This window comes from Ochotona curzoniae, unplaced genomic scaffold (assembly GCF_017591425.1).
Source record: "Ochotona curzoniae isolate NIBS_2020 unplaced genomic scaffold, NIBS_Ocur_1.0 patch216, whole genome shotgun sequence".
Classification (NCBI taxonomy): Eukaryota; Metazoa; Chordata; class Mammalia; order Lagomorpha; family Ochotonidae; genus Ochotona; species Ochotona curzoniae.
The window spans coordinates 37,157-62,173 of NW_024466769.1; the positions used below are offsets into that span (position 1 = coordinate 37,157).

At 40.3% G+C, this 25,017-nt stretch overlaps 2 protein-coding genes across 2 annotated transcripts in view; one reads left to right on the top strand and one right to left on the bottom strand.

Annotated features, from left to right (window-relative positions):
- LOC121166710 (protein Jade-3-like) overlaps positions 1 to 25,017 on the top strand; it is a 43,929-nt gene that overhangs the window by 10,997 nt on the left and 7,915 nt on the right. Inside the window, exons 2-5 of the mRNA XM_040995960.1 lie at positions 722 to 912; positions 2,182 to 2,393; positions 7,472 to 7,639; positions 10,309 to 10,425. Coding sequence (XP_040851894.1) covers positions 722 to 912; positions 2,182 to 2,393; positions 7,472 to 7,639; positions 10,309 to 10,425 — 688 coding nt within the window. The remainder of the gene's footprint in view (positions 1 to 721; positions 913 to 2,181; positions 2,394 to 7,471; positions 7,640 to 10,308; positions 10,426 to 25,017) is intronic.
- On the bottom strand, positions 13,144 to 13,648 carry LOC121166721 (40S ribosomal protein S12-like). Its single transcript, XM_040995974.1, has one exon. It carries the CDS (start codon positions 13,571 to 13,573, stop codon positions 13,175 to 13,177), a length of 399 nt encoding a protein of 132 aa, XP_040851908.1. The 5' UTR covers positions 13,574 to 13,648; the 3' UTR covers positions 13,144 to 13,174.

The window sequence follows — 25,017 nt, forward strand, 5'->3', positions numbered from 1 at the left end:
TGATGGTCGAGGAAAGCAGTGGGAGAAGGCCCAAATATTTAGATTCTTAAAATCCTCATGGCAGACCTAGATAAAACTCTGGCTTTTGGCTCCTGGCTCCTGTCTTTGACTTGGTCGAGTCTCAGCCACTGAGGCCATCTGAGGAATGAACTGGTAGATGGAAGATATCTTTCTTCCCTCTCTCTATAACTCTTTCAAATAAATAAATCTTACTAAAAAAAAACACTCAGGTGTTTTTAGGATATCAATAAACAAGTTTCAAATCTTATACATTTGCTTTAGTTTATATTGTAATAAGATTCCAATGAGAGGAAAATATTGTTTTTTTATGTGAAAATAAAAACACATTTTAAATTTTATGTTACTCAGTGATTTGTTGTGTGTGTGGCCTTTTTGTGTATGGGTGACAGGAACCGAAGTATTTGATCAATGACCAGCAATGGAGATTCAACTTGTGATGTAGCCAAGATTTGTGATGGTAGATGAGAGCATGTTGTTAACAACCTCTGAGTAGCAGATGACAAAACTAAATTTTCAGAACCATTTGCTTCCTAGAAAGGGAACTGCCATACCTCCTGGCAGGCAAAACAGAACATTTACCCAGGGCGAGAAGTAGATCATCTAACTCTGCTGTATGTACAGCCTCAGAGTTGTTGGGCCCATGCAGTCAGTGCACAGAGTCTGTCGTTTGTTGATTTTTGTCTTTGTCTTGCTTTCCTAGGGTTACAGCTGAGAAAGCGAAGGATGTCCAGTTTGTTCAACCCCGGAAATATATTCAGTGCTCCAGCTCTGAGTCCACAGAGCCTGGCTGCCCTAACATTCTGGAATTGGCATCTGCTGTCTGCCGCTACGACCTAGATGATATGGATATTTTCTGGCTTCAGGAACTTAATGCAGACCTTGCAGAAATGGGTGAGTTATCTTCTCATAAGTAAGTTGTATCTTGATTCAACTCATGATGTTTTGGTTAAGTTGTCCAGAGCCTTTAATGTGTTTTTATCTTGTTGCTTCCTTTATTTTCTGCCCTTTTCATTTGTTTTTCTCTTTGATCTTAATGAAGTGTTTCCACGGATACATGAATATACTAAAATAGAACAATAACACTTAAATCTGACTTTTCCATTCATGATAAATATCATAGATCAGGGAAGGCTTGTAGGTTCTATAAGGCCGCTTTCTTAATTCTGAATGTGATTGATTATGATCATGGCTGATTTAGAAGGATTCTGAGACCAAGTCTTGGCGCTGCTCTGAAAAGCGCTCTGGTCAGAAAGTTTTTACCTCTACCAGGAGGACGAAGAGAAGCTCCGTCTTTAGCATTGGGCAACACCTCAAAAGTTTACAGATTGCTGGGACTGTATCACTTAATACAGGACTTGTATTTCTTATTTATTTATTTTAAAGATTTATTTTTTTATTGCAAAGTCAGATATACAGAGAGAAGAAGAGACAGAAGGAAAGATCTTCCGTCCGCTGTTTCACTCCACAAGTGACAACAACAAGTGAAGCCAAGCCAATCCAAAGTCAGAAGCCAGGGGCTTCTTCATCCTGGGTGCAAGGGGCCCCAGGATGTAAGCTGTCTTTCCCCTGCTTTCCCAGGCCACAAGCAGGGAACTGGATGGGAAGTGGAGCAGCAGGGACATGAACAACACCCATATGGGATTCTGACTGTTATAAGGCGAGGATTTAGTCACTGAGCCATCGCACTGGGCCCAGTATCTGGAATTTTTATGGCATAATATGTTTTCACTTAAAAAAAATCTCTTGCATAACCATTAGATATACTCAGTGAAGCTAATTTTCTAAGAATGAATTACTAATGTCAAAATAGTTACATGATTTGATTTTAATTATTTTATTATGCTACAAATTAAAGTGTTCAGAATTACAAAACTCTGGATTATCTGCTCACAATGGGATTAAAAATGTAGAGAGAGATTTAAAAGGAGACTGGCTAAAATTTAGACAAAATTGAAAGGGTCAGTAATCTGTCTGTTAAGCAATATGGTGAAATGTATTTCTCCTTTCATGTGTCAAACATTAATTTATAATTATAGGTAAATTTTATTTCAGAGCAGATAATGGATGGTTTTATCATTCAGAATTCTACTGGGCTTACAGTGATGATCTGCAGATGACAGCTGACCAATGGGTAAATTGATTGGTTCTGTTTCTGTGCAGGTTACGACCCAGTTGATGAAAATCTTTTGGAAAAGGCAATAGAAGCCATGGAACGCCGATGCCATGAAAATATGAGCCACGCTATTGAGACAGAAGAAGGGCTCGGCATCGAGTATGATGAAGATGTGATCTGTGATGTGTGCCGATCTCCAGACAGTGAAGAAGGAAATGATATGGTATTCTGTGATAAGTGTAACATCTGTGTGCATCAGGTTAGTGAGAATGGAGACCACCACCTCCCCCCAGTCAGCCCTTCTGAATCTCAGTAATGATCTCCACCAAAATCTGGGTAGTAGCTTGCATTTAAGGGTGAAAATTATAATTTGGCCTGGCAGTTATTCAGAAATTTCCTCCATATTCAAATACTTCTTATGATCCCTTAGATAACTTACCTATAAACTTTACTCAAAAGGACTACCTTCTGATCTGCATTTTGTCACTTCCTGCTGTATTCAATCTCCCCCAGCCCCCAGGGGTGACTCCTTGCTGCCTACCTGGTAATCTTTTCATCTGCCTTCAAATCCCTGTGACATCAGGTTACACTTAGGGTCAGTAACTTTGGTGAGTTTACACTTGCTACAGACATAAATCAGGACTCCTTAGCTTCATACCCAAGGCCTTCTTCCATCCTGTAACGTATCACTCCCAGGAAGCTTAGCCCACCCCACATTTTAAATTTTTTACCCTTTTATTATAGACAGGTAAACAAATGTAGAACTCCCTCTGATTCACTCCCCAGATGACCAAAATAGTCTGAAACTCAGAGCCAGAAAACTCAATCAAGATCTCCCATGTAGGTGGGAAGAACAGTTACTTGAGCTATTACAGCTGCCCCTCAAGAATCTGCATTAGCAGAAAGCTTGAATCAGGAGCTAGAGCCAAGAGTGGAATATAGGCACTCTGGTGTGAGACATGAGCGTCTGTTAATTGGCCATTAACCTGCTAGGCTATGCTAGCCCCATGCCACTTAAAAAGACTGTCATACTTTAGAAATATAAAGGACTAAATCCTCAGTTCAAAGCACTCTGCTAAGGAGAGGTGAAGTAACTTAGCTATCAGTGTTTGTACACCATATCGTTTAAATAATGATGATTACATCAGTGCTGTTTTCAATTCTTCTCTGTTTCCCCCACAAGCTTTAGGCACTAATGAAATTAGATTATCCAAAATATATTAATAACCCTTTGTCTTTATATGTCTGTAACACACAAATTTAAAAAGGTCTCCCACCTGCAGCTATCAAAAACCTACATAACTTGTAAGATCTACTTTGGTCCTTTTGTGAACTCTACTCTTAGCCCAAATGATGTTTCACTCTTCTGAACCTACTTGTATATTTCATTCATGTCATTGATTTATCTAGTAAATAGGTACTCGGCACCATCCATGGGCCAAGACTGTGCTGCATGCTGAGGAAACGGTCAGTGCTGAAGAGGCAGACATGCTATCTGCCCCCAGGAAGATCTTAGTCTGTCTGCTGTAGGGGCCACAATGAAACATCCAAGTTAGCATAATATGCAGGTGTTTTTGGACAGTCAAGTCCAGGATGCTGTGGGAATTCTTGGGAGAGAAAGAAATCAGGAATAGCATCCAGAAAATGGGACCCATAGTGAGTTTTAATCAAATCACCACAGCAGATGTCAGGTAGACCACCAAAGTATGTTCAGAGAAGGGAATGTGTTTCGATGCAATAGGAAGAATAGGTGGAATGTATCCAAAACTACTCTGAGTGCTTCAGAACTGTAGAGCAGTGGGGTGGAGTAAGGAAGGCATGGAGTGTGAGGGTGTGACAAACTGAGAAATTCACACTTTACAACATTACCCTAAAGGGATATTACTCTATTATACCAAGATCATTACAGCTAAGATGAATGAAATGATTATAATAGATTACATAAAAAATAGAGAGAACTTCCGATTGTATTACTTGGACCACCTAACCCCACCCTCTGTATGTAAATGATCCTCAAAATTATTCTGTGATCAATTGGGTCTTTTTCTTCCTTCAAACTAGTAAATTTTTAAAATGTTCTTCACTCTATCAGTTACACGTATATCACACTTTCAGTAGGACCAAAAATACTTTACCACTTAAATATGAACTTCAGTATCTGAAAAAAAAATGACCCACAGTCCCTTCTCCACAATTCAATAATCATAACAACTTAGAAAACTAGTTTGCTGATGTTTTACACCTAAACTGATTTAGAGACAAAATTAAAACCTGCCCAATTCAAAGCTATTTATAGTCTTTATCTGTTTTGTTATCCAATTCTACCCATTATGAAGTTAGGTAATATATCATGTATGTACCAGATTACTTTCCAAAGATTTCTCAACCTCAGGTTTTCAGGTAAATTGTTACTGACCTGTAGTAGATTTGTAAGGTATAGTAAAAATATCAGCTACATAAATTCTCCGTATTTTTGCTTCATGATTATGTCAAAATATTAAGGAATCATTTTCAGTTATCCAACAAAATTAAATTTAACATAGCAGTCCTCCCCAAGGAATTATATTTGTTTTTAAAACATATCAAACAATGACTGTGATAGCCCTGCCTCACCTAGGAAGAAATAACAGTAGCAACTGATCAGGCGTTCCAGAGTGTAAATCGATATGTATTCGAGCTGGGCTGTTGGTACCATATGAAGTTTCACATGACAGACCAGTCCAGAGTGTGTCAACTAAGATCCTAGAAATACCTAGGTTAGAGCTCCCTCTCTTGACTAAAGAGTGATTTACCAGTATTTGGAAGATTTCGTTTACTCCTGACAGAATCGGGACCTGCTGGCATCTAAATATATTAAGTATGATTTTTCTATGTTAAGTTTTTGTTTTTCAGTGAAAAATATATGCTTCAGTCAGTGCTTTAGAGGAGAAGTGCATATGAGTGGATTTTTATGCTTTAATGATGAACATTTCTTTTTAATAAATGAAAGTTAGCATTATTTTTCTGCTTCTTAGTTCAACTGAACACTCATAAGACATCACTTAATTTGCCTAAAGATGCATATATTCTTGCAGGTTTTTATTTTTAATGTTTTTTCTTACCATTTTTACATGTTACATATATATGTAATACTTGATACTGACTTTATTTGCTCCCCAAGATTCTAAATAATTATACATAATATGAATATATCAGTGCATGCATGCAATTTTCTCAAAAAACTCTACAGGATCCATCATTTTATGGTCCAGAAAAAAATTGAGAGTCACTGCTATGAAGTATAATCTTCTATGATCTTATCACAATAAGTAAGTCCACAAAAAAGGCTTAGTAAATTATTTTCTGCTTGATATAATAGTCAGAAGATAAAAGGCATTCCTAGAACTGGCTACTGGCCTCCCTTCTGCCAGTTTGAAAGAGGCTCTATTTTAGGGAAGAAGCTTGCTTTCATTTCCTGGTAAACATTCTAGACTTCAGAGAAGGAACAGCTTCAAAGATTAGGAACTTTATAAAAATGAGGCTCCTCTGTCAGGAGAGCAGTGTGAGTTTCCAAGCTACATTAATTTATTCTATGAAACCACACAATTGAACTCAGCATAGGAGGCATTCCAGGTAAATACATTCCAGATAAATGATTGCTGTAGCCCCAGTGACTTCAGAATCTCCCCAAGAAGATGAATGCAACAGCAAAGCAGAGAACAAGAATACACCCTGTTGACTATGTAGTTTATGAAGGAAATCACACAGAGTGGCAGACAGAAGTTAGGCAGTGGAGTAGATACAAGGTTCTTGTGGCCTGAGAGAGGTTCTTGGGAAAGACCTGGGGTTTGAGCCAGGTGCAGAGGGTCAAAAGGTTTGATTGCGAAAAGAAGTTGACTGTGTGGAGCAGGAAAACTGTTAGACCCAGAAGAAATAGAATGATCAATTATACGGTAAACCAGGAGGCCTGCTTTTCCAAGTCAGGAGCTGTATGTTTGGGTGTGATGGAGCATGAGAACACAGTGAGGAACCGCACACTTCAGATCAAGGGCCTGGAATGTTTTGAACTTTGCCTCCCAGGTACAGTTTCTGTTACGTATTCTTATAGCCCTTAAAAATGGGAAAGCCATTCTTTTCTTCTTGGTCTAACTGGCCTTCCGTAGTAGCTAACATATAGTTTTTAAATAGGAAAGCAGATGGAAGCAAAAGGAATCGTTGAAAGTTTTGTCACCAAGAGATGGTATAGAAGCTTTGTTTTAGAAGAATATGACAGCTAAATAGAGGAGGGGAAATGAAAGCACAAAGAGCGTTAGAAATCAATCAATACAAGAATGGTATGAGGAGAACTTGGATGGAACAGCTGTGGTGGATATTCAGAGGAAGGCAGGAATCTTGGGAATCACTTTGTTGGGAATAACAAGCCACAGGGACCAAGATTGAAGAAAAGTAGGTGAAATGAATCCAGAAATATGGATCTGAAAGAAAGAAAACTGGGTGTGATGTACAAAGAAGTTTGGAAAAGGAACAGGTATTTCAGGGTAGGTATGATGGCAACTGTTATTACTTGAGGTTGAGCTAAGCATGAATCTCCTGCAGCAGACTTTTGAAGCTGCCATGTTGAATCAGTGATGAAGGGTCTTCCATGCCACACAGGTGGAACTAAGTGTCCCCCAGGTTTAAATAGAGTAGAGCAGTAAGGAAAGGATGGATGGAAATGGGGATACAGAAGAAATCTAGAATGTTTCCAAATCAATCTCCCACTTCCCCCAGTAATTCATTTATTAGTTCAACTTATATAAAGCATTTGAAGCAGGATTCATTATGGATTGTTATTATTAGTATAGTATTCTATTCAACATTCATTCACAAGGCCCTTTTCTTGAACCCAAGCAAATAATTGCTGTGATTTGCTGAGTGTTTTTTATGCACCAAGCTTCATTACACTTTATAAGCATCAGCTTATTTGTTCCTCACAACGCTTTTTTTTTCTTGGTTACAATAGTACCCAGCATGTAGAAATTGTTCAACAAGTTTGAGTAATTGTAATACATACTAATTGGAGAAATTCTAGAAACAGGTAATCCTAACAGTCAGGTAACAATTGGGCTAGCGTTTGGGTCTTTCTCCTTCTAATCTTGTTCTATCATCCTTGAAGCCAGTTCTCAGAAACCAACAGCTGATCTTGGGACAGATGCTTGGCATTACTTTTTTAATGTGAAATAACTAAATCCTGGGAATGCACTTTTGCTTTGCTTTGGTTGCCTCCCTTGAAAGCAAAGGTTGTGTGGCTATCAGAACAGACATTGACCCTGTAGAAAAGATGCTGACTATTCTCTCCTCTCCTCCTCGTGCCTCCAGGCCTGTTATGGCATCCTCAAGGTCCCTGAAGGAAGCTGGCTTTGTCGCTCCTGTGTACTAGGCATTCAGCCACAATGTCTGTTATGTCCAAAGAAAGGAGGTGCCATGAAGTCCACCAAGACAGGGAGTAAGTGGGCTCATGTCAGCTGTGCCCTGTGGATTCCAGAGGTAAGAACTCATCCAGGCCTGGGAGGCTATTTGCTTCAGCATGTCCTCGATCCCTACAGTGTTAAGACTGACTTGGACCTAGTATAAAGATGCTTGATGCTTGCCCATGTTTCTGAAGTAAGTAATGCTTCCGCTTGAGCTCCCTCAGACCCTTTGGGGTACAAGTGTCCATGGAATCCCATACTGAATAGCTTGTAAGGGATTATCTCAACAGTTGGAGAGGAAGAGAAGCACAAAAGATCAAGGTAGAAGTAACATTTTTTTTTTAAATAAAACCTACCTTAACATAGGAAATATTAAGTTTAGAGCTTCATAAATTTTGTATATGTTTTTTAATTTAAATGAGCTCATACAATATGTACTCTGTGTGGATAGCACTCCATGATGTGGTACAAAATAATCAGTACTGCTTTAGATTGCTGAGTGGTTTTCTATTATACAGTTATACTATTTATGTATCCATTCTTTGTTATTTCTAATTTAGGGCTACTACATATAAAATAAGCCTAGTTCTTTTTTTTTTTAAGTATGAATTTTTATTTCTTTGAAAAGCAGAATTACAGAGAGAGGGAGATCTTCCATCCATTGGTTTGCTCCCCAAATGGCCACAGTGGCCAGAGCTGGGTTTATCTGGAGCCAAAAGCATCTTCTAGGCCTCCCACCAGGGCACAGGGGACCAAGAAGGGATCTTGATTGGAAGTAGAGCAGCCAAAAGGTAGTTCTACACACTATACTTCAATGCTGGTCCCAGCAGTAGTTCTTTTACCTACTATGATTATTGCCCTTTATTTTTTTGAAGATATATTTTTTGAAAAGCAGAGAGACAAAAATCTTTCATCCGTTGGTTCGTTCCCTAAATGTCTGCAGCAACCAGGATTATTCCAGGCTAAAGCCAGGTGCCTAGAACTCCATTTGAACCTTCCACGTAGGTAACTGGAACCCAAATACTTGGACCATCATCTACTACCTTCCAGGACACATTAGTCAGAAGAAGGATCAAGAAGCATAGAGTAGCCATAACTGAAACCTAGGCCTTCTGAAGCGGGTACAGAGATCCTAAGCAGTGGCGTAACCTGATGCGCCAGAATACCCAGGCTTATCTTTTACCTTTTGGAACGTTTCTTAGAGCTTCGGCACAACATTCTTTACTTAAAACCTTCTTTACTTAAAATCCTGCTTTTCATTATCTGACTTGGTCTTTCAGCAGATGCTATTTCCTGGAGGGCTGTATGTACACTAAGTCAGTTGAAGCAGGGCAGCCAGACATTTCTTTTTCTTATATCTTATGGCTGTGTGTCTCCCCTCAATTTTTAGTTGTTCAGATATTCCTCACGTCCTCTCTCCTCAACTGCATCCAAGCTAACAAATTTGTTAGGCAGTTCAACTGCATGACAAGAGTATACCATTCAGTTAATTGGAAACTGGTAGTACCGTATTAGTAATTCACTTACTGTATTAGTAGTTCATCCCTGGCTTTAATCTTGTTAATATTGGTATTAGGGGAGTTGCTATCTAATAATGAAGTTTGTAGAGTTAAACTAAAAGCCCCACATTGAAGGTTTTTTTGTTCTTAAGCTTATAGACATCAGTATTTCTAAACACTCAAATACAGTAGTAGCTTCTTTTTCTAGTGAAGAACTTCCAACTTACAGAAGTTTAGAAAGTAACTCGGGTTTCTGGCCTGAGAGTGATTGTTTTCTAGCAGCAGATTCCCCAACTGACAAAGCAGTCTCTGTCAGTTCATAAAAGTCAGAAATATGATTCGGGAAGAGTTATTTAACAGTAGAGTAAGCCTTCACAGCTGTTGAAATTCTCTTTGAATTTCTAGTTCTTGCTTTCCAATACCATTTTGAACTCTGTTTGCTTCCTAATGTAGAAAGCATTTATACTGGTTTAACCATCCTCAGTCAACAGCACTCTTTTTGAAATTGTCTCTAAGAAATGCATGTACATGTTTGTCCAAAAAAAAGGGGGGGACAGGAAGGAATATACACAGTTACTTGATTTCTTATTTCTACACAGAAAAAAGTTTCCTTTTATTAAAGCATTCCTTTCCTTTCAGAAATTTTCCAAAGACTAATTTCATTTTTAAGCTACTTGATTAAGAAAGTACACTGACAATAAATTTGTTTTAGAAATACTTATCAGTCTGATCTTTTCAGCTTATATGCTTCAGTCTCTTCATTATATCAATTTACTTCAGCTTTCCAACAATAATTATGCTTCTTTGTAAATCAAATGGAAAAACTTGCTACTTCCTCTGATTTTCATTCTTACTTGATTAAATGAAATAACAAGTCACATGACACCATCTCTAAAATACGAAAGGTGCTAGAATTTGTTCATCTTTATTTTTTTCTGTAGTAGCTTTCCTTAGTTTCTATGTAAAATATTTATAATCTTATCCATTGAGATAATCATGTGGAGTCTAGATTCTTGCCTTCATCCCATATATGAATCATTTATATTATTGGAATTGATAGAAGAATTATGCAGTGGATAGACAGGTTTCTGTTTATTCTTGGTTCCATATTAACCTTAAGAGATGTGCCGCCTTACTTCACTACACTGGTCATGTTCGGGAGCTTCATGTGACATCATTTATGGTTTGGGAAAAGTACTTCTGGGATGCCTTGGTGCTTCCTGCTTACATGATGTGTTATCTGTAGGTAAACATCGCTTGCCCTGAAAGAATGGAGCCAATTACAAAGATCTCCCAAATTCCACCCAGCCGGTGGGCCTTAGTCTGCAGCCTGTGCAAGATAAAAACTGGAGCATGCATCCAGGTAAGGCCTCATGAGAAGTAGTGGAGCAAGCTAATCACACATTGGCCAGATTGATACTCCCAGTGAGAGAATTGTAGTTCCCTTAACTGAAAGATCACTTGGAAGGCTACTCACTCCTACGTCTCCACCACTGCATAGGCAATTTCTGGAAATCATTGTTAGCTGTTACCTCTGACCTGTCCAGCTTTTCCTTTCCAGTATTCATAGGAATATCTCCATCCTTTGCTGTCAAAGTGTATAAATTGCATTCTGAAGCTAGATGATACCACCTTAAGTGAAAATAAGCTATAGCTCTAAAATAGACAGGCCCACATTCTGCGGCTCAGTCACTGTGTATGGACTAAGGCAAGATGATTTGATGAGTAGTACCAATGTTAGAGAAAGATGCCTTTGAGTGGATTAATTCTGGTGGCTAGTTTTGGAAGCCAGTCTTATAGTCATTTGTTCCATATATAATGCAAGTAAAATTTCTGAGACATAGACACAGGAATTCAGTCGTTTGAAACAGAAGTAGCAGCTAATGTGTAACCTAATAATAGCAGCTGGTAGGATCAAGGGCTTGGAGAAGACTGGAAAAAGAAGTTGTCTCCAGTGAAGGGATAAAGGTTGACTCTTCATAACTTTACTTTCTAGTCCAAATGTAGCAAGGTGCTTTGCTGAAAAGAGGAAAGGAAGGCTTGGCCATCTTCTACTCCTTAGACTGTATTCAAATAACCTGCAGACTAATTGGAATTAGGAATTGCCTATTAACCTTTACTGAAAAGATGCCATACAATGGTATAGCTTAGGCACAGTAGCTCCAGGTTCATTTTTTTTTTAAGAAATTATTTATGTTGGAAAGGCAGATTTATGAGAGAAGAGATACAGAAAGATCCTCTGTCCACTGGTTCACTTCCCAAGTGACCACAACTAATGAAGCTGAGCTGTTCCAAAACCAGGAGCCAGGAGTTTTTCCAGGTCTCCCATGCGGTCTCAGGGTCCCAAAGCTTTGGGCCGTCCTCAACTGCTTTTCCAGGCCACAAGCAGGGAGCTGGATGGGAAGTGGGGCAGTGGGGACACAAACTGGCTCTAATGTGGGATCCCAGCGTGTGCAAGGCAAGGACTTTAGCCACTAGGCTACCATGCTGGCCCTAGCCAAGAGCTTTTTCCAGGTCTCCCATGTGGATATACAAGAAGTTGAGCCATCTTCTTCCTTCCTAGGCACATTAGAGGGGAGCTGGATCAGAGGTTTAGCAGCTTAGACTCAAACAAATGCCCTTATGGGATGTCAGCATTTCAGGTGGTAGCTTTGTGTGTTGTGCCACAGCACTGAATACACCCTTCTCCCAACACACACACCAGATTCATCTTGCAGATTTCTTTTTTCTTTTTTAAAGATTTAATTATTTTCATTGTAAAGGCAAATTTGCAGAGAGAAGGAAAGACAGAGAAAAAGATCTTCTGGCTGCTGGTTCATTCCCCAAGTAGCCGCAACAGCCAGAGCTGAGCCAGTCCAAAGCCAGGAGCTAGAAGCTTCTTCTGGGTCTCCCACATGAGTGCAGGGTTCCAAGCCTTTGGGCCATCCTTCACTGCTTTCCCAGGCCATCAGGGAGCTGGATGGGAAGTAATACAGCTGGGACACAAACCAGCACCCATGTGGGAGAATTAGCCAATTGAGCCATCACACAGGGCACTTGCAGATTTCTTTGAATCATACCTGGAATCCACTACTTTCCCAAGTAACCCCTGATTCTTTTATTGGGAAGGAATATTTAAATAATACAATCTAGGCTCCTGAAGGCCCTTTTAATTTTCTAAATTAATTTTTATATCTAGGAGAGTTAGACATTTCTTCATGCTTTTATTTGTGTTTTTTTTTTTACTTATTTTAAGTACAGCAGTTTGAAAATTATTTTAAAAAAAAATATCTAATGGTCTTTTGCCCTAGCTCATTGCCTGTTTGTTTCAGGTCTCTCCTAGTCACTGCTCCTCATATGTGAGCCCCTTAAGAGTCAAGACTGTATAATTCTTTTGTAAATTTCCTCTGGTACAAGTAAACTACCTCTTCATTGTTAATGCTCAGTATTTATCTAGAAAATATATTTTATTGTACCATAGATTCGTTTGTGATGCACATTTTTTTTACTAAAATATGAAATATCTTCCATGCTTTTGTAATCATTTAATAGCTCATTGACCTTATGTCCAATAATTTACTTACTGTCCTTGCTATAGTGCCTGTATTTGTATTTTCTCCCTACTTTTGCTGTCTTAAGGGCTGTTTTTTTTATAACCTTTAATTGCTAGCAGCATAACTATGGTAAGAGGAAATGTTAACCTTGACCCTAGCAGGCCTGGATTTACATTACAGCCCTGCGTTACCTACATTTTTCCCTTAATTGTAGTTATTTATGAGCTTATTTCCTCCCCCTTAGACTAAGCTCAGGTGGCTTCACCCTTAAATTCCTCCCAAGCCCTGACATAACTTACAGATAATAACAATTAGATCAATGGATTAACAGATGGATTGATGAAACTTTCTGAAAGAGGTTCCTTATTTTCATGGATATTTTTCTTTCATTTCTTAGAGTTCAGATTCTTCATTTTATAAAGGTCTTGCCAAATTGAAGCCCTCAATTTTTTTATTTTAAGAAATTACATCTATTCTACAAATGTCTGTGCCTAATTATATGCCAGGCTTTGAGTCTGTTTGAACCAACAGAGTTTTGTTCTATGGAGTTTTTTTTTTATGAGCCAAACGTTTATTTATTCATTTCTTGCATTTGAAGTATTCTTCAATGACATCTTTGGCTTGAGATTCTTTGCCATAGTCCTTAACGACTACGCAACTGCAGCCAACCACTTTACGGGGTTTCCCCTCTCGGTCAGTTTTACAGAGGCCTACCCATTCCCCAAGTTTCTTGTTGTCATCAACCTTAATGAGGTTGATCTGGTGTTCGGCACACAGGGCCTCCACCAACTTGACATACATGGGCTCATCACAGTTGGATGCCAGCACACAGAGGTGGGCTTGGCGCTTGTCTAAGGCTTTGGCAGCTTCACGGATGCCACGCGCGAGGCCGTCGTGGATGAGGGCGGTCTTGAGCACCTCTTGCAGAGCAGTGTTCACGTCCATTACACCTCCAGCAGCGATGCCTTCCTCGGCCATGGCGGTGGGTTACGAGTGAAGCCGAATCTTGAACGCACTCAGGCCTCGTTTCCACGCAGCTCGGCGGCAGCAGCAGGAAAGAGCACTCTATGGAGTTTATATTTTAGTTGGGAGAAATAAATGAGAAGCACAAAATGTTAAGCAGCATATTAGAATGTGGTTAAGTGCTATAGAAAGGCAAAAGTGTGGCGTAAGTTAAGATAGGCAGGACAGGAGCCTGAGTTTACAATTTAAATAAAATGGTCAGGGTAGGACTCAGTATGAAAATGAAATGTCAGCATAGACTTGAAGGCAAGAGAGGGCAAATGTAACAAGTTCTGGGTGGGGTTTTTTTTTTTTTAACTTATTTCTAATAGTCTGAAAGGCAGCTAAAGAGAAACAGAGACAGAGAAAGATCTCCCATCTACTTGTTCACTCCCCAGATGGCCCCAATGGGCAGGATTGGGTCATGTCAAAGCAAGGAGCTTCACTGGAGTTTCCCACATGGGTGTAGATGCACGAGCAGTTTGGCCGTCCTCTGCTGCTTTCTCGGGTACACTTAGCAGGGAGTTGGATCAGACATAGAGCAGCTAGGACTCAAACCAGCACCCAAAAAGGCCACAGTTTAACCTCTTATACCACAACTCTGTTGCCTGTTTAACTTTTTTTAAATTTATTTTGGGGCCCGGCGCGGTGGCGCAAGTGGTTAAGTCCTCGCCTTGCACGCCCGGGATCCCATATGGGCGCCGGTTCTAATCCCGGCAGCCCCGCTTCCCTTCCAGCTCCCTGCCTGTGGCCTGGGAAAGCAGTTGAGGACGGCCCAAAGCTTTGGGACCCTGCACCCGCGTGGGAGACCCGGAAGAGGCTCCTGGCTTCGGATCGGGATCGGCATAGTATCGGCCCGTTGCGGCTCACTTGGGGAGTGAATCATCGGATGGAAGATCTTCCTCTCTGTCTCTCCTCTCTGTATATCCGCCTTTCCAATAAAAAATAATAAAACTAAATCTTTAAAAAAAAATTTATTTTGAAAGAGTTATAGAAAGAAAAAGGGCCTGGTGCAGTGGCCTAGCAGCTAAAGTCCTCAACTTGAATTGCTGGGATCCCATATGGGCACCGGTTCTCATCCTGGCAGCTCCACTTCCCATCCAGCTCGCTGCTCGTGACCTGGGAAAGCAGTCAAGGACAGCCCAAAGCCTTGGGACCCTGAGCCCAAATGGGAGACCTGGAAGTGGCTCAGCTCCAGCTGCTACAGCCACTTGGGGAGTGAATCAACGGATGGAGAGGGTGAAAGATCTTGCTCTCTGTCTTTCCTCCTCTCTCTATATCTGACTTTGCAATAAAAAAAAAAAATAAATCTTTAAAATAAATAAGAAAGAGACATTTTCCATCTGCTGGTTCACTCCCTACGTGGCCGCAAGGGCCAGGGCTGGCTAAGCTGAAGCCAGGAGCTTCTTCCAGGTCTCCCATGTGACTGCAGGACCCAAGCACTTGTTTCATCTTCTGTTGCTTTTCCCAGACCATTAGCAAGGAAGTGGATTGGAAGTTAAAGCAACTAAGACTATCATAAGCTGATGTCACAAGCAACAGCTTTATCTACAATGAGAGTCCAACAGGTTCTGGTATTTTCCAGTATTTTGGAGTGACTGCGGCTCATGATCATGTGTTACATTCTGTATAAAGAACTAGAACAGTAGACCTGGTAGGTTCCAAACACAAAAACAAGCAAATTCAAAGGCTGGTTTGCCCGCTCTTTTTGATTTACCGGAATATGTGTTTAACTGTTGTATTGAAGCTTTTAAAAATATGCATGTATCCCATGCTAATCCAAATTTTTAAAACAAGAGTGGAAAAAAGGAACTATGCAGATTTTGGAGTAGAAATATTCCAAGCAGAAGAAGCAGCCAGTTAAAATCCCTGCAGTGGAAGTGATCCTGGAATGACATGTATGAGAAGAGCTCAAGGGGCCTGATTGGTTAGAGTAGTGGTTGGCAAATTTTTAAATAAATGGCCAGGTAATAAATATTTTAGGGCTGTGTTGGCAATGTTATCTCTATTGTTTATAGACCTCGAAATTTAAGTTTTCATATAATTTTCACATTTTATTTTTTCACTGTTTAAGAGTATTAAAACATTCTTAGTTCTTGTTGTTAGCTTGTAGACCACACATAAACAAGGTTTTTCTGGAACACATCCTAAGATCTGGGTTCAACTCAGGTTCCCCGGGCAACTGTGAATTTTGACCAGACCCTGAACACACTCTCTCTAACCACCAGCGTTCCCGGAGTTCTGTAGGGTCCTTCTATCTCTTTTTCTCAAGCCCATTCAATCTAGATCCAAATGTTTTAGATCTTCACTGAGGGAAAGTGTAGAATAGTTTTAAACTATGGCTTTGGAGGCAGACTGCTGGAATTCAGATCCTGGTTTAACCTGTGACTTGGAGAAGGTACCTAATATCTCTTTTCCTCAGTTTCCTGTACAGGCCGGCTTAGCCGGTGGCATGGACACGGCGAGGGCCAGGGAATCAGACACCTACAGGAGACCAGTAGTGGTGGAAGAGGTCTCTCTCAGCCTCCCTTTATTCAGCCATATATACCTTTCCCCCAAGCCTCTAGCAGAACAATTGGATGCTAATGAGTCTGACAGACAAGGTGCCACTAGCCTCCAAGCCCATTTCCTGCAGGAGCCAAGCTTAACAAATGCTAATCAACTCCTCAGCCCACAACAGATCCCCCTTCTTTGTTTTAAAGCAGACTTGTCTGCGCCTGTCTTAGGTTGTGGACTCTAGGTTACCAGCCTTACCCGTCATTGGGAATCTCCGTAGCATGACGGAGCCCCTGTCTTAGGTTGGTCAGTGCCCGGTCCATCTTACCCGTCACTGGCTGCCATCCAACGCGTTGTCTGCTGCAGCTGCACAAACCATACTTGGGGAGGTTGGTTACCCTGTTCCATGGCTAGGAGTGATTTACCTCGGTAGCAACGAGCAGGCAGCAATTCTTGGGCTTGGGAAAACATAGCACTACACAGGTGAAACATACATAGAGGCATAATGGGAGACAAGAGGCCCTGACCATAGAAACATCTTAGTTCGGTAGCAATGCGCAGACAGCAATTCCCGGGCCTGGAGAAACATTTTGCACTACAGGGGTTACACACAAAGAGGCATATGATGGAATACAGGAGGTCAAACCAAATCTCACAGCATCTGCTGTTCTATGCCAACAAATCAACCCACAGTTACAGCGTAAGCGTGCCCACCCCTCATGTTCATAGTAAAGTCCTGTTGTTCCATAACACTGGCAGTCTGATCTGCGACCTCGATCACTGTCACCACGATAGCTGCTGGTGGCGGCTGCTGATGTACTGGCTACGATGGTCGCCGTTATGCCAAAGTCTCTTTTGAGCTTATCAGGCCAACAGAGGCCTCTCCGTCAGTCCCAACAGGCACAGGCAGGATTCAGGGCGGCTGCAGGATAACAGCAGAATCACAATAGCCATTCTAGCATGCTGTAAGAGTGCACTGGAACTCGGTGTCATTCACTTTAGAGGCCTTTTCTGTATGTAAGAGAGAAACATAGGGATAATACAGGCAGACACAAGTTCAAAATTCAAGGAGCTGAGGTACATCCACGTGAGCGAGTCCTCAAGTCCAGAGGAGAGATGGAACTGATAAATTCCATAGGAATAATTGCATTCCTAAAGAAGGGAAAAACGGGGTGCATGCCAGTGCATGTCCATACCCCACAAAGCTGCCACATAGAAAAGGTGGGTATTTTCCCCGTGGTAATAACAGGGGAATAATAAGAAAAAGCACAGGCAGAAATTGAGCTATTATAAAGGTTGGGCCAGACCCCTAACAGCTGGGGTCGCACACCAGATAGTCTGATAGTCTGGTTAAAGGAGAAACTAGCATGAAATCCATAAACAAAGAAAATTACTGCCTTCCATGGCACTTTGCCTTGGGACAAAAGGCCACAAAGGTGCCAGACATAGGACATTCCAGGCCTAGGGCAGATGTGTATTACTTCTTCCTGCCCTCCTTTCAATGATAGAGATCGGCCTGAGGCCCTCCCACAATGGCCAGAGGTAGTGGCCTATACTTCAGGTGGGGAATTGATATGTTAATAGCATCCTTGTCCCTTGGTAAATCTAAGACACGGTGGGGGATTTTATATTTTTTGAGAAAATGACTTGGGTACCCAATCTAACTCCTCTCTCAATAAGACAAAGAAAAGATAAAGAGAGGGGTGCTTACCAAATACTAATATACTTATATAAAGGTCTAATATACTTGCTTGTCCCGTCGATCTTCCGATTCAAATGCCATCATCTTGGCCAGTCTTGAGCTTTCACAAGACTCAGCAGCAGGAGCTTGCCGGACAAGCCTCTCAGGAATCCACCTTGGAGCATTTTCGTTTTCTGGGAAAACACAAACTGAACCTCGCCCCCATATGAGGACGGGATCTGGGCCTTGCCACTGACCAGTCAAGGGATCCTTCCACATCACATAACCCTTCTCCTTATGAGATGGATTCCAATGACGATCTGCAGCAGACCGTCCTTCAGCATCCAATGTTAGGAAATTTAAGATAAATAATACAAGGTTCAAATGATCTCGGGGAGTGCTATACTCCCCCTTTTTAGTTTTAGTAAGATAATCCTTGATAGTACGGTTGGCACGTTCCATAATATCTGTCCTTGAAGATTGTAAGCAAGGAAGGCTTAAATTTGAGCTACCAGGTTGCTTACTCTTATGGGGACAGTATAGAGTGAAAACTGTCAAATAATAGCTTTATTCAAAGTAAATGAGTTTGTAGCAAAGTTTTAAAATCATTTAGATACTTTTATAGTCCTATCAGAAAGCTCTGGGAGTGTCTGCAGAATTCAGAGCTCAAGGCAACCTGCATTTACTATTGATATGCAAATTATGTGTCCTGGGTTTGCAGCTAAGGATCCAGATAGCTGATGAGACAGATGTGTAAATTTACCTGCTTTTTAAAATGTTTCCTACAGGAAGTTTAAACTTAATTCACAAAAAGCTAGAACATTTTCTGACTAATAAGGAGACAGTAACACATTATTACAATTTTAAACAACTTATACAGAAGACAAACTTAAGACACACATGTGTGCGCGCACACACAGACACTTTTGGAGACTTAAAAAAAAATCGTTCTCAATTAAACTTAGTAGTAGTAGTGTTCACCAGAAACCAGTAGCTGAAAAACCATCAAGTAAATAGCTTTGAACCACGACTTTGAGAGAGAAAAGTCACATTTATGAAATTCTTTTATCATAATAAGAATGCGAATTTTAGTCTTTTCAGTAAAATAGCTATGCTAAGAATACATAGTGAATAACCAGATACAACTGCAGAGCTAAACCATTAAAAGTGTGTAAACTAAAATTTAAACCTTCACAATTCCATAGGTGTGTACATTATGACACGACAAAATTTTACTCCATTTAGCAATAATCTTAATCCAATCAGCCTGATTAACTGTCTCCACAAAACGGGAGATAAATCCATTGGCATTCCTGAGGCTTTATACGAATACCAAGGGAAACCCTAGAATTGGAAACTTGAATTCTTGGATGCCTCTTTAAGGATGGCTAAGAATATCTAAAAGGTTTTTGTTGTTAGTATAACGCATTATAGATTAGACTCCGTTATTGACATGAATCATCACTCAAATACCTTTAAAACAAATACAAAACCTTTACCAATTTAAAGCAGTGAGAAATTTGATAACCAGCCAAAAACACAAGACTTATTTAAAACTATAAAAATGCTTTGTATACAATACCACATTAATCTAACTTATACCTTGAAATAATTTAGTACTGCGTTAGAGTTTACTTCTAAAACAAATATTTGAGATAAAATTTCACATTTTTGAAAGTATCACAAATGAAACTTAAGAGATCTGCCTTGTATTACTTGTATTTCTTAGAATTCTAAAACCCTAAAAGTTGCCATGGGCCATGGATATGCAGATGAAGCTAGCTTGCCAAACATTTATCACAACAAAAGACCTACCAAAGTACAATTTGCAAGCCTACAGGACAAGTTCTGTAAAATCTTTTTTCTTGACTTTACCTTTTTTCCTGATCATATTATAAAAATATTTAACAGGTGGACAACCAGGCAACAGAAAACTTAGAGTCAGGTATTGGAGGTCTGGATGAATCAAAAAGCAGACAGCAAAAGCATTCAGCCAAATTTCCAATGGGCGGGGGATCCTCGGAAGACTCACTTCCATCCTCTACCCCTTCCTCCTCCTCAGAAGAGGACTCTGAATCTACTTTGCACAATTGCTCTAGACTTTGTCTGTTCTGCGGTTTCTTTTCCTTATTTGCCCTGGTTTGGAATTCCTTCTGTCTACTTACGCTGGTTCGATGTTCCTTCTGTCTTGTATTTCTGGCTTGCAGCTCCTTCTTTGTTACCCTGGTTTGGAGTTCCTTCTGTCTACTTACTCTGGTTTGCGGCTCCCTCCCCCTTCTTACAGATAATTTTTGAAGGAAGGGATGCACCACCGCTTGACGGGATGACAAAGCAATATTTACCAAGTGCCAGAGGAAAAAGGTGGCTACAAGGAGAGCAAACCATGGGGATACGTCGCAGATAGTTTCAACGAACTTCTGCGAGGCCTTAAGCTTACTGTCGGTGCCTTGTGAGTGGAGCAGATCTCGGACTCCCTTAATTACCTGCATTTTAGTGAATTATTGCTCCCTGATAAATTTACTTATGCCCCTGCGAAAATTTTTAAACCTGCCTCTACATTTCCGGGGTCCCTCAGATTGTCCCTTGTGCCCCTAAACAGGGAGAAGGTCTGGGGATTAAATCAATTATGCCCCTCCAAAGTTAAATCCTAAACTTGCCTCTGCATTTCCGGGGTCCCTCAGATTGTCCCTCGTGCCCCTAAACGGGGAGAAGGTCTGGGGATTAAATCAATTATGCCCCTCCAAAATTCCAGGGGTCCCTCAGATTGTCCCTCATGCCCCTAAATGGGGAGAAGGTCTGGGGATTAAATCAATTATGCCCCTCCAAAATTCCAGGGGTCCCTCAGATTGTCCCTCATGCCCCTAAACGGGGAGAAGGTCTGGGGATTAAATCAATTATGCCCCTCCAAAGTTCCAGGGGTCCCTCAGATTGTCCCTCGTGCTCCTAAATGGGGAGAAGGTCTGGGGATTAAATCAATAATGCCCCTCCAAAGTTCCAGGGGTCCCTCAGATTGTCCCTCGTGCCCCTAAATGGGGAGAAGGTCTGGGGATTAAATCAATAATGCCCCTGCAAAATTCTTAAATTCTAAACTTACCTTCGCAGGTCCAGGGGTGCCTCAGATGTTCATGCCGTGCCGTGCTGTGCCGTGCCGTGCCATGCCCCACGTTAGGCGCCACCTGTTCAGGCCGGCTGGCCGGTGGCATGGACACGGCAAGGGCCAGGGAATCAGACACCTACAGGAGACCAGTAGTGGTGGAAGAAGTCTCTCTCAGCCTCCCTTTATTCAGCCATATATACCTTTCCCCCAAGCCTCTAGCAGAACAATTGGATGCTAATGAGTCTGACAGACAAGGTGCCACTAGCCTCCAAGCCCATTTCCTGCAGGAGCCAAGCTTAACAAATGCTAATCAACTCCTCAGCCCACAACAGTTTCCACACCTACAAAGGGAAATTATAATAGTACCTACTTAAGGTGTTAAAGAACATAACACAGTGCGTAACTTGATGTTAGTGGCACTTGACGTAGTACTTGTTCTTGCTCATTATTTCCTAGAGTTAATCTGATTTTCCTAATGAGAAGACCAAGCACTCATCCAGCCATACTGAATAGAATCATCAGACATTTGAGGTTCAGATAAAAGCCTCTTGACATTAGAGAGATCTGGACATGTCAGAGGTCACTTATAAGTATATTGACATCAGAAAAACTTGGTGGGTCATCATAAGTTTACTGTCAGGCTAATAAGGGCTTGACTATGAAGGAAGTGAACATAAAAAAAAAAGAACACAAAAATCTTCAGCTAATAGGGAAGTGGTAAACAAATAAGTGCATGTACTTAGTGAGCCAGAGGGAAAATAATAAAATATTTAGATAATTTAGAGAAATGCTCCAAAAATGAACAAAGAGGCCTTGATAGATATTTTTCCTCACAGATTTCAAATTTTTCAGTAGAAATTGTAGAAAGGACAGTCTGGTCCTTCAGGAGTCTACATATGTAGTTGGTTAGAGTTGAGTAATACTTCAGTGACATCTCTTACCAGACCTAAAGACCCTTAGGGTTAAAGAGATCAGATGGGCTAATGGTCAGTATTGGTATCAGAGTTTCTAAGTACATGGTGACTAAAGTGAGCTTGTTGGATGGTTTGGATCATTTATGACATTGTCTCTGTGAATCAAAATGATCTGCCACCATTCATTTGTCTGTTCATGAATTATTGGAGATTAAGGGCAACTGAATGGACACCATCCTGTGGCAGAACAGGAACCACTGAGGACATAGGCACTGGGCCCTTCGTGTCCCAGACAGGTGTCACCTAATTCTTGAGAAGAACAAAAAGACACTTTTCTGTTTGAAAGCAGCAAAATATTCCTTTAAAGAAAAAAGAAATGCTCTAGTTCCTACATCAGCCATGGTGTTCTTTTTCAAGGTCTTTATCCAGCCATGCTATCTGACCCAGTGCTCATCAAACAAAAAAACTCTCCTTATGAATGTGAATGTGTAAAGGTAGCGTTTTCTCTCTACTAAAAGTATTTCTTTTTTTATTGTTGTTTACATTGTATTATGTGGTACAGTTTTATAGGCATTGGGGATTCCCCCTACCCCTCCCAATATTTTCTACAATTAGCATAATCATATAGAGGAAATTTTAAAAGTAAGCAAATCACAATGAGATACAACTTGATATGCGTAAACGATAAGCACTGTTGACTAGAATGCAGAGAAATTGGAACCCTTGTGTGTAACTGATGGAATTGTGCATGTGTTGTGCAAGAGACAGTTCTTCAGAACATTAAATATAGAGATACCATATGAATCAGCAATTCCGAAGTGTGTACCTGCAGTTGAAGAACCTAGGAATCCTATCAGGTTCAATAATTGAGTAGAAAAACTCACAGAACTCAGAGAAGCTGTCCTACTCACAATTATGGTTTATTGCAGTGAGAGAATGCAGAATTAAAATAAGCTAAGGAAGTAGACACATAGGTAGAACTTGGTGCCAAAGAGACCAGGAAGGGAGCTTCCCGTTACCCTCTCCAAGTTCAGTCAAGCGGACCATGCTTATTTCTCCAGGTACAGTATGTTATATTGTACACAGGGTATTCTCAATGCAGCAAGTTCAGAAATCCTTAGTATTCAGATTTGATTTTAGCTGCTTAGACACAGCTGACCATGGTCAGCAAGGCTGACCTTAGTCTCTGATCCCTCCAAAGATCAGGATGATACTCTAAGGCCCAAAGCATCCACCATAAATCACATCATTAGCAGAAACTGACTTGGCCCAAGGCCTCTGGCTAACAGAAAGTACTCTTATCAGGTAGTGTGTTCCAAGGGCTTAGAGGTTGCTTCTCAGAAGCTAAGGGCAAAGGGCTAACCCTCTCTTTGGACATGATTAATACTTTGCTGCACAGTACCTAAGACAAATAAAAATATGTGTTCACGAAGAAATTCATGTGAATTCTCATAGCAGTACTCCTCTATAATAGCCAGAAAAGGGGGGGAAAAGACTCAAATATCAACTGATAAATCAACAAATAGTGTGTGAATGAATGAGTATTTGGGATCCATAAAAAGGAATAAAGTTGTAATTCATGTTACAACATGCATGACACGTAAAACATACCAAGTAAAAGAAGTCAAGCACAAATGACCACAAGTATATGATTTCAGTCATATGAAATGTCCAGAGAGGAAACATGTAAAGAGACAAAGGTAGAATAGTGGTTACTCAGGGCTAGGGTTGGGAACAGAGAATAACTAAAAATGGACATATTTCTTTAGTAGAGGTGATGAAGATGTTCTGGAATTAGATAGTGGTGGTGATTGTGCAGTTCTAAATACACTGAAAACCATTAAAATACATACTTAAAACAGGTGAGCTTTATAATTACATAAATCTCAAAATTGTAAATGTTAGCTGTCTCACAATGACAGAAGTGCTAGTTCAGTTAAAATTTTTTTTAAGAATTTTAAAAAGAAAGATGTTTTGAAAAGAATGGGCATAAATACCTCCTCTTGTCACCTTGGTAAAAATAAGGTTTTTATTTTTATGCATTTATTTTGATGCAAAAAGAATTTTTAAAGCCATGCATAGCTTTTCGGTTGAAAGGCTTTTTGAAATCCATTAATACATGTTTTCATAATATACATTTTGAAGACCTTTCATTTCATATACATGGATCCCAAAATTTTTGCAGCAAAATAAACTAATCATTTATTTCCTTTTTCTGTGAACTTTCTTATGTGTTTTAGAAAAGAGTAAATAGGAACTTGATGCCAGCATTCTATAGAGTTAAACCTGAGAGAAGTGATTTTTTTATTTGTATATGCAGTATGTATATATGTCTATATCTATGCTAGAGGCAGAAAGAATCATATAACAAAGTTCCATTGACTGATTCAGTCCCCAAACACCAACAACAACCAGGGCTAGGCTAGGCCAGATCCTGGAACCCCAAACTAAATCTGTGTCTCTCACATGAGTGATAGGGAGCCAACTACTACTTGAACCATCATCCGGCCTCCCAGATTTCATATTGGTAAGAAACTAGAATCCAAAATGAAGCCACAACTCAACTAAGCACCCCAACAGGAGATGTGTGCATCCCAGCTGGCATCTTACTTCTAGGTCTTACACCCATATCAGGTGATTTGTATTTAGCTTCTGGATGGTAATATTTTTATGTCATATGTCCAACCCCTAGGGAAATTCTTTTACATTTTCGTGTGTATGTTATTATATAACCCTATATCATACATTATATTAGCTATCGTAAAACAGCATTATGCCCAACACTTTCATCTTTTGCATAAGAATTCCTTTACTACCTACTTTTAACATTATTTAGAGATTTATTTTATTTGTTTGAAGAACAGAATGACTCAACGAGAAAGAAAGTCTTCTATCTACTATTTCACTGCCCCAAATGCCCACACTAGCCAGAGCTGGGTCAGGCCAAAATCAGGAATCCAGAGCTCAGTCTGGGTCTCCCATATGGGTGGCCTATCTTTCCAGGCACATTAGCAGGAAGCTGGATCAGAAGCACAGAGTATTTAGGACTTGAACCAGGCACTCTGATAGGACATGTAGGTTTCCCAAGCAGTAGCTTAACCTACTATACCACAAAGCCTGCCCTGCTACTTTTAAAATGTCTGACTATTTTCTTAGCCAAGGGAAAATGAAAGCTACCCATAAAAAAAGTATGTCTTGAGTTTTCATCATTCTTGTTTTCATGAGGCTTCTC

Excerpts from the sequence above, each read along its gene's own strand:
- LOC121166721 (XM_040995974.1), bottom strand. The coding sequence starts at position 13,573 with ATGGCCGAGGAAGGCATCGCTGCTGGAGGTGTAATGGACGTGAACACT.